Genomic DNA, 10,213 nt, shown 5'->3' with positions numbered 1-10,213 from the left:
ACAGACACTTAGTATGGTTAAGCAGGGTAACAAAAAACAGACAAACTTAGGAATCCCATAAAGCACTAGTAAGTGAAATAAAGAATCACAAAATTGGAAGGCAGCAAGAGACTGAATAAAAATGGTTTAAAAAAATGTAGTTCTACACCTGTAAGGAGGAGCGGATGGCTATCATAGAAGACAGGGTCTTGTAAAAGCCCAGCAAAAGCTGGAGGGTATACAGACCTTCCCAGGAGAGCAGTGGGGTTGGCACATCAGGGCCTGTGATACCTGCTCAAAGCAAGTCTCAGAGGAGTCTCAAGAAAGGCACATTTAATCATGTCACAGGTGCTATTTTATTTGACATAAGGCTTTCGATGCAGATGAGATGGACTAGGAGGAACATCGAACAGTGGAGGGTTCTAAGTTTGTGTGTGTACATCTTTTTCTACTATACACTACCGCTGAAGAGCTAGAAAAGGGTATGGACCATGGGAAGGCGGGACAAGGGCAGTGGGGTCACCTAGACGCACTCATGACCCGCTTTGGAAGTTCCAGGCTGCAGTCTGGCCTGGCCCCTGTGAGCAGCATATGAATCCTACTGGTCATCTGGGGTCTGGGATGCTAGTGAGAGCCAGGGCATCGCCATCCATGATGTGGGCTCCGCAGGCAACACTGGGGTGGGTGGGTGAGTGGGAGGGAAACACTGCTGCTCACTGCTGCCACCTGCTGGACGCATAGGTGTGTGCCTCAGGCTTTGATGTTTGATGTTTTGGGGGTGGTGGGTGAAAGCGCTTCTGGTGTCTTGGGGACACCACTGTTCTGAATCTGAACCGAGATAAGGAAGGAATATTTTCACTGGGAGGGGCTTTGTGGAAGGAGAGCTTCCATCTCGGCTTGGGGCTGACAAGCTGGATGCATTCTGGTTCTGGGCTGAAGTTTATACTGTCTCTGAACTGAAGCAGCTGGACCAGTGGATGAGAAACTGGGATGCCTCTAAGTTTTCCTGCTCTGTGTCGCATCTTCGACTCTGCCCCCTCCCGCCCCCATCAAAAGGGCCCATTTTACCAGTAGTCTTGACCACTCCCCCTTTTTCTCTCTAGGTGGGGTTGTACTTGCTCTGTAGCCATTACTTAGTAACTGTTTGTTGAATGACTGCCCCAGGTCACCCTTAGGCTTTCTCTCACCCACATAGCAGGTGTTCAGTAAGTAGAAAAAAAAAAACAAGGGAAATTCTATGGTTCCCTGTTCAAGGGTCTGGGTGCTCCAGCGAGTGGCCTGTGATCTTTGGCAATGCACTCAGCCTTCCAAGGCCTCACATTCTTCATTTGTAAGATGGGGTTAATAACCGTGCCTCCTCATAGAGTGCTTGTGTGTGTGAAATGAGTAAGTCTATTAGAATATGAATGTCCAGTGGAGTTGGTTCCCATATTAGGAAGCATTCTCTAAACTTCAGAGTCTAAAGGAACAGAACTGACAGAATAAATACATATGTTCATTTATATATGTATCTATGTATCTATCTATGTATCTATGTATGTATGTATGTATCTATCTATCTATCTATCTATCTATCTATTGTCTTAGGGTTTCATTTCTGTGAAGAGACACCATGACCAAGGCAACTCTTATAAAGGCAAACATTTAATTGGGGCTGCCTCACAGTTTCAGAGGTTTAGTCCATTAACAACATAGCAGGAAGCATGGCAGCATGCAGGCATCATGTATATATATACACATACGAATACATACACGCACACTCACATGTACACACACAGGGTGATGTCTTCAGAAGGAGAGGAACCACTTTACTGTCCCAGGGCCCAGCAATGGTCAGGCTCTGCACAGCTTGCTGGCTACAGTAGCCATCATGGAGTGACTGTTATGAAATGCCCCAGACAGGCTGCTTATGCAGTGAAGAGGAACTTGTTTTGTTCATAGCCTGAAGGGTCAAGTCCAAAATTGGGTGCTCCCATTTCCTTGGTCTCGGGTGAGGATGGGGATCTGCTGATGGTGAGAAGTACTTTATGGAGACAGCAACAGCTAGAGCCAGGAAGCAGAGAGAAGGGACTGGATGAGATACTCAAACCCCAGATGTCCCACCTCCAGTGACTTAAGGACACCCTATGGGACTCCATCTAACATTGCGGTCTTCGGAATGGACATTAGAGATGGTGTATTAGAGATAGTTATATTGGAAGAGCGACATGGAGGACAGTGTAGCTTCTTTCATTGTCTCCACCACAATAGACTCTGACTATAAAATACTGCCTGGCCCAGGGAGCAGTAACTCCTTATCAGTTGGGGTTCTGGGCAGGTCTCATATCACTGAAGAGCCTAGAAACCACCAGTTATCAGAAAATGCCTGGGACAGAAAGCTCTTTGATAGTGTAGCCTCTTCCCAATTACTGTGCCTCTTGGTTTGGCCACTGGGACATGTCATCACCCTCTGTGATGCCCAGCGTCTTTTGGGTTAGGTCAGGTGAGGAGTGTGGTAGCCTGGGATATGCCTAGGCCTCCCTTCTATAGGAACCTGTGACTGGCCATGTTTATATATAAACATTCCCTCACTCTCTCTCATTCCCTCATTCTTTCTCCTCTACACACACACACACACACACACACACACACACACACACGCATACATCTTTTGTATTTACAACATGAAGACTGTTGTGGACCATTCTAGTTGAAATTGTTTTCAGTAACACAAAAGCTCACACACTACATGACACTCAGTCTATTCCCTTTCCCAGTTGGGAGAGGCAGGGAAATGCCTGCCGTGCTTCCTGCTGGTTCCTCCTCAGTTCACGGGAGGGAGCATGGGTGATGGGAATGAACAGATCAGCGCACACAGGCACACACACACTCAGGACTTCTTCTCTTTCTCTCTGTTAAGTAGACCTTTTGATCACATGGGAATGTGTCACATAGTGATGTCTTCAGACTCCTTTGAGTCTGGACATCAACTTCTTCCAAGCTACTAAATAGCTGTGCCTACCTGTTATACCATGTTGTCATTGGCCTCCTCCCCCAGCCTCCTGACGTCTGTCCAGGTGTGAGTGTACCTCAGGGAAGGACACTAAGGTGAACTCACTGGCCAGCAGCCTGCTCTTCCCCACCCACTCTGCTGGATCTGATGCCTGAGATTCAAATTCCTCTAGAAGTTGATCTGAACCGAAGAGAAATTCCTTTGTCTGGGCGTGGAAGGGAGTGGTAGTCCTGGCTGGGGTCATCAGCAACACACACACACATACACACACACACACACACACACACACACACACACACACACACACATTCGATTCAACCTCAGCCTGCCCACCTGCTGATGACTTGGAAACCTGATTTTAAGACATGAGGAGATAAGCAAAGTTAGTGACACTCTAAAATGTACTGCAGTCTCCTAGCTCTGGAGGCCAGAGAGCCACACTGTAGTGTCAGCAGATGGTACTAGAGAGATGGCTCATTGGTTAAGAGAACTCAGCCACCTGTGTGGGGCAGGGTTTTTTTTTTTTTTTTTTTTTCATCTTCACACAAGCAAAGGCCATCTAGAAAGAAGGAAACTTCACTGAGAAAATGCTTCCATTAGATTGGACTGCAGGAACGTCTGTGGGGCTTTTTTTCTTGAGAAATGATTGATATGCGGGTGGGGGACTGCCCACTGTGGGCGGTGCCATTCCTGGTTAGTTGGTCCTGCCTGGACATGTCTCCTGTCTCCTGTCTCCCTGTCTTTCTGCCCTCTTGTCTTTCTTTCTTGGTCCTCATGCTGTAGCAAGGGTCTTCTGCGTGCTGCTCTACTGCTGCACTATGCTCTTCACCCACTTAGCATTATCCTGACAAGATTATAAAATTTCTAAGACAAGATATATTTCCAATGTGCAGTAAACCTGGTGGCTCTCTGGCTAGGTCTGGTCTGCAGCATCTGCCCTGATACCTGCTCAGTCTCAGTTCTGGGCATACTGAGCTCTAGAAGGCTTCTTTAAATTAGCTTGTGACATTTACAACTTGGGAAACTCCACCAGCAGATCTGGATTTTTGGTCTCCTGGACAAACCAGAATTCCTGCTGACTTGGGTAGCCTGTCCTGTGTTTCCCCTAGCCCAGAGCACAACAGGGCTTTCCCAAGGTTGGACAGAGGCCCCCCCCCCCCCCCCCCCGACCCTTCCCAGCTGGGTGGGTTGGCACTTGTCGCTCAGGAAGCTTCACTTACACCAGCTGCCACCAAAAAAGACTAATGGAATAAACACTTGGTGATGGCATTGGTGGCTAATGAAATATGTCTGGATTTCCCGTTTCTCCTGAATTCCCCAGCGAAGATGTTATCCTCATTTCTCTGTGGAGACAGTAAGCGGCAGGTTCTCCCTACATCTCTCCTCTGTTAGTAGTACAGACCCAGTGGGTCACGTGCTGACTTGGTTACTGTGGATCATGTTGTGATAAAACATCATGACCAAAACAACTTGGGGAGGAAAGGGTTTGTTTGGCTTACACTTCCACATCACAGTTCATCATCAAAGGAAGTCAGGAAAGGAACTCAAGCAGGGCAGGAATCTGGACTCAGGAGCTGATGTAGAGGCCACGAGGAGTGCTACACCTCATGGCTTGCTCAGCCTTCTTTTCTAGAGAACCCAGGACCACCAGCTCAAGGATTGCCCTGCCCATAATGATCTGGGTTCTCTCCCATCAATCACTAGTTAAGCTTACAGCTGGATCTCATGGGGGCACATTTTTCAATTAAGTTTCCCTCCTCTCTGATGACTCTAGCTTGTGTCAAGTTGACATAAAACTAGCCAGTACACCCGCTGTAAAGACACTTTCTTCCCAGGGATTTAGTTTTACTTAACCCTTTTACTGGCCCCATCCTGTCTGCCAAAATCAGTGGTTGATAAGTCTCTCTGAGTTCTTGCTCCTGCTTCTGTCTTTGCTTAGGCACACATGTCAAAGGCCCTTGAACTTCCCACATAGAAAACCAGCTCTTCCAAAGCTTGTTTCTCAAGGCCCAACATAACAACTCTCACTTGTTCAGGGAGAAACACTAAGCAAACTCTTCATGGGTTTGTCCCCTCATGCACCCAGACTGCGGCTACATCCTTGGAATGGTTAGTTCTGTGCCAACTTGCAGAGTTTCTGGTGCCCACGTTGTTAGATTATTTTAAAAAGCCGTGTTTATTCATGGTGAAGGCAGGCCTTACCACTCACATGTATGGCTGGCCAAAATGCCTGCAGTAAAGATGGAATGTGGTCTCATAGGGGCGGAAATGACAACCGTAGTCTGCAAGAGAGGCTGGGAATTGTAATCTTCAGCAGGAATCTATTGCAGGTATTTGGCCCACACACCAGCATAAAGGTAGCTACAGAGGCCCCCAGGGTGGAGTTAGATCTTAAGAAATTCATCCTAAGATAACAACATGATACAGGCTGGGTGTATACAGCTCAATAATAGAGCATCGGCCTGCCAGGAATGTGGCCCTGGGTTTGATTCTGAGGTGGTTTTTTTTTTTTGTGGGGGGGGAGAACAAAAGAAAAGAAGCATATTAAGTAAAAGACTTCATTGACTGCACCAAACACTGGCTGTTTGTCCTCAAGAGCTCCACCATGAAGACCAGAGCGGTTTGCTGCTGTGGTCTCTGTGCTCATCCACAGATCCCTTCCTCCTTGCACTGTGCTTCCTGTAGCATGCAGCCCAGGCGTCTGCCACAGGACCCTTGCTCCTCTAGCTTCTCTGCCCAGAAATCTCTTTGTTCTGACAGATTCGTCAGCACAAATTCTTGAAGAGAACTAAGGTCTTTGCATCTCAAAGGAAGTAAGGACTTCCTCAAGAATGGGCAGTTCATTTCAGATTTGCCAAATGTCTGTCTCAAGTAGCTGCCCCAGGGTATCCTCTAGGACAGTTGATCTGGGTCTTGGTCCTTCATATTTCTGGTTGCGTGGTCCCTGTATGACAGTGGCATGTGGGTAAGTCCCACAGAAGGAATAAGCCTACCCGTTTGCTTGGCTGCTCTTTATTGTTGGGTTCCCGGGTTCCTTTCAGAGCTTTTGAATGGCTGCTTTCTAAAGAACACTTACCCTTTCTTCTTGAGTAGGTTTTGGTTAGGGGAGGACATGGTACACGTCATGGAAAACATACTTGAAACAGTTGTACATAGACAAAACACCTACCATGAGGGGGCTGGGATCAAGGGACCACACCCTTGTGAGTTCTTGTTATCTCCAGCCCTCCTCTCTTACTATGTCTTCCACTATGGAGGCTGGTCCAGAAGGTTCGTTGTGATCTATCACTGTGGGAAGAACTCACATGTCAGAAAGGTGATACTTTCAAACCATTGAACCAACTTGGATGGGTCCAGGGACAAGTCTGACATTTGGATATGGGCTTTGTGTGTGTGTGTGTTTGTGTGTGTGTTTGTACTCACTTGGGTAAATTAAATGCTTCTCTTCACTTCTTTTCTCCCTTATCAAAAAGAAAACAGCAATGCTTACATTATGGGGCTCTTGTGGTTCTTAAGTAATACATAATGAGTGTTTGGTTCATGGAAAACAGTCTCTGATGGACACATAACCAATTAGCATACGGTTTTTGAAACTGTAGTAGGGGCCTGTTGGAGATCCTGTGTGCTGTGTGCCCCTAGGCTGATCCGGTATAAGCTTAGGACTCTCTTGACTATTCCGGGACACTCTTGTCCTTCACACTGTCACCCAAGGCTCCTCCTGGAATGTAAACCTGACCGGGACACTGCCCTTTCTAAAAGCTTTGTGAGACCAGAAAGTTCAGTCTCCAGAGAGCCTGAGGCACATTCCAGCCAGGACCCTGCCTCTCTCAGCAAGTACCTTCTTGTCCCTGGGTGTTCCTGCAGACCTTTGCTCTGGGTAGGGAGAGAAGTCAGTGCCCAGTGATCCCGTGAATGGCTTGTTAGAGCAGTCATGCCTTCTAAGCAGTCTTGTGGGTATGTAGCCTGTCCACTCTCCCTCCTGTAAGCGATCTCCTGAGAGATTTTTCTGAGGCTTAGCCTCCTTGTTTGGTATGTACTCCTCTGCTTCACCACTCACCTGAAACAGAAAAGAGGTTGGTCTAGCATGACTAGTTGTTGTGAATGCCTGACACCTTAAATGTTTTGCATAGCCTGGTCCTTCAGCCATCAAGTCTTTGGTAACACTAGGTGATTTCCTGGATTCCCTCCCATCAGAACTTTGTGTGTGTGGGGGGGATGTCCACAACTGGGGGCTCATGTACTCCACACAGTTCACTGGCCCGTATTGGCTCCCTGATTCTGCAGATGCTCAGTCACAGGTCTGGCTTTACCAAACATCCAAGGAAGCGTTTGTAGAGAGGCTTTCTAAGAGCTGACAGGGGTGGTTGTGGGCCAAGTCCATCTGGGAGAGAGAAAGAACAACACCCTTGATCCGTGGGATGCTCTCTGCCCTCCTCTGCTCTGGCCACCCTCACAAGAACCGGACTGTATCTGGATGCTAGAATGAGAGGAATGTGCCACAGCCTGATAGGCATGAAGCAATCTGTAGAAAGGCAGGGAGGAGCTGCTCCCTAGGCCAAGGCCTGACAGTGCAAGGACTATCTGGCCTGCAGGCTGAGTGGCCCCTCCCACTCTCCCTGGCCTCCCCACGGCAGGCCGGATATCAAAGGCTGCATTGTGCTTTGAACAGCCTCGGTCCCCCTCGTGTGCCAGGGAGGAGGCGGGGAGGAGGGACACCACCGATGGGAGGCTCCCAAGGTTCTCCTGACTGGCGTTCCCAGGGGCCTTGGCCCAGGGAGGATGGTGCACACATGGGTGGCTGCTTCTGTATCCCTGGGGAGCGGAGTCTACCCTGGGGCCCAGGTGAGTTTCCTGAGGGGATCTGGCCTAGGGTTTAGGTAAGAGTGCTGGTCCAGGGAAGGCTCAAGGAGTTGGTGCTTTGGAAAAACTGTCCTTCCATAGATTGCGAGAAGGCTGTAATTTCTGGCTTCCTCTCTTCCCTCTCTAGTTTTGAGTTTCCCATTCTGGGCGCAAAAACAGGCAATGAAGTCCGCGGAGCATCTATTTACCCCCAAGAAACAAGCTGCGTGCTGGGGCTGTGCTTTGTGGACAGGGAGTGAGGGCTGCTCTTGGCAGCCACTCCTAGTGTGTGACTAAGCCCTTCCTTCCTTTCTTCCCAAGATTCCCTGGGACAGGAAGAAGGCTCTGCAGTGAGTTCCTCTGTAGCCCATGACGGGTCATCAATTTGGCCCAGGTCACTCAGCGCTATTTTCATCAGGCTTCTGCCGCTGAGGAAACATGGGCCGGTTCCTCCCTCCTACCTGTTGTGGTGGCTTTTGACCTGTAGAGTTGAGGTCATGGAAAATTGTTCTAAGAAGATGTCCAGCGATCTGGGCACACGGTGACCAGCCTTCCTGGTTTGCCTGAGACTGAGGGCTTTCCTGGGATGTGATCAGCTTTAAAACACAGACCATCGGTCACAGCGAACCAGGACAACTGGATATATTGTTGAAAGCTCTTGCAACTTTTCCTACACTGTAGGATGTTCATCCGGAGGAGTGGTGGCTGTAGGGAAAAGGGCTGGGCTGGGGGAGAACTCGCTTGGGAGATAGGCATCATTCTGGACCTTTATTAGGGTCATGTGTCTTCCTGTAGCACTTTGGGTGAGCCCAGCTGGGAGATTCCCCTAGCTAAGGGCTTTTCCTTTGACTGACTGTTTTCCTCTACGGTCTTGTGACCTGGGCTCATCAAAAGGACTTGAGATCTCTCTCTCTCTCTCTCTCTCTCTCTCTCTCTCTCTCTCTCTCTCTCTCTCTCCCCTCCCCCCCACCCCCACCCCATTTCTAAAGTGAACCTGAAGCAAGCTAGAAGTTCTGGCCTATTCATTTTGACAACACTAAGAAGGACTTCTTAGACAAGGGACACCAAGGACCCACCCAAAACTAAGCAGACCAACTCCAAACATCACAACAGGCATGGCATATTTTGTCTCTCCAAATTTCCAGGTTTATAGACCTTACAAACCTTTCCCCCAAATCCTGTTGTCTTTGTTACCCCTTGGGAACAGACATATCGAGGGCTACTGGGGACCACAGGTCTGGAAGTCATGGACCCTGGGTCCGGGTCTAATTCCGTCTGCCTCCAGGTAGGCACATACCATTGTGATCAGCCACTTCCAGCTTTCAGGCCTAAAAGTCTGAGTTTGAGCTTGACTCTCTTATTCACTTTGAGTAACTTATTTAATGCCCCTGTTTTGGTTTCCTCACCCCTGGATTTTATGACACATCATGCTTTTCTCACAAGGTTGTGGTAGGCCCAAGTTTACATGTACGGTAGCTATCAGGCCTTGTTAATGATAGTTCTGTGACCCTAGCATACCACATTCTCAGGGGTCCACGTGGTCACCTATGAAACCGGAGGCTGAACGTTGTTGGTGGAGGCCCTCCAGGGCTCTGTCCCTGTTGCTAACTCCAACCTCCATGGGTGGAGCTCTGCTGCTGATTTGAGTCCCGTCTGGGAAGAGTTCTGTGGTGCAGGACTAGGAAGCTGATATGGAAAGTTGTCTTTGAAGTTCCACGACACTGTCATCCAGTAATTTTATTCTTTTTTGCTTTTTCACGCTGGCACGGCTGAGCCCCCTGGTTCACCGTCTCTTCAGAAGCCGGCTTACTATTTATTCTGTCAGAATTTCCATGTCACTCTTCCTGAGGTGTTCTCCACCCACCAGGCTTTTCCTGAGGGAAGTCGCTAGGGCTGCATCTGAGGCCAGATGGTGTAAATATTTTCATCTCAGCCTCCTGGTAGATCCTAGGGAAATGTCACAAAGTCTGAGATGCTTCTCCGAACAACTTAAGCTTCTCAGAATGATTTAAACAGTTGCATGACCTTAGGCAAGTCTCTCAGACCTTTGATTAGCAGTTATGTGAGAGTGTGCTGGCGTTAAGTGGTGGTGCCAATCTCAGGAACCTTAGAGAGGATTAGATTGGACAGTGTGTCTCATGCACATGAAGTTCAGTGATGGACAGCTGTTCTACTGTTTGCTAACACGACCACACCTCACCTTTAAAGCATTATTCTCTAGTGGAGAGGGGTCTGTGTCCTAGTTTCTTTGGCTGCTTCCGCTACTGTGTCTGTTTAGGTGGGAGTTAACAGTGAGGAACAAACCATGTGTCCTTGTGCTTGTGGGGAGGCAAGGGAGAAGGTTCAAGATAATACAGGGCCCTGGATGGCTGCCCAGGTTTGCCCTGGGGTGACCTGGTAATG

At 48.6% G+C, this 10,213-nt stretch overlaps 1 protein-coding gene across 1 annotated transcript in view; it reads left to right on the top strand.

Annotated features, from left to right (window-relative positions):
• The first annotated feature begins 7,726 nt into the window (after window positions 1–7,726).
• Window positions 7,727–10,213, top strand: part of Sh3tc2 (SH3 domain and tetratricopeptide repeats 2) — a 63,006-nt gene continuing 60,519 nt past the window's right edge. Inside the window, exon 1 of the mRNA XM_028774242.1 lies at window positions 7,727–7,813. Within this exon, the coding sequence (XP_028630075.1) occupies window positions 7,762–7,813 (52 nt within the window). The 5' untranslated portion in view covers window positions 7,727–7,761. The remainder of the gene's footprint in view (window positions 7,814–10,213) is intronic.

The sequence above is a fragment of the Grammomys surdaster genome, unplaced genomic scaffold, assembly GCF_004785775.1.
Source record: "Grammomys surdaster isolate TR1022 unplaced genomic scaffold, NIH_TR_1.0 239, whole genome shotgun sequence".
Lineage (NCBI taxonomy): Eukaryota > Metazoa > Chordata > Mammalia > Rodentia > Muridae > Grammomys > Grammomys surdaster.
Note: the sequence above shows the minus strand (reverse complement) of the source record. Positions and strands in the feature narration are given on the sequence as shown.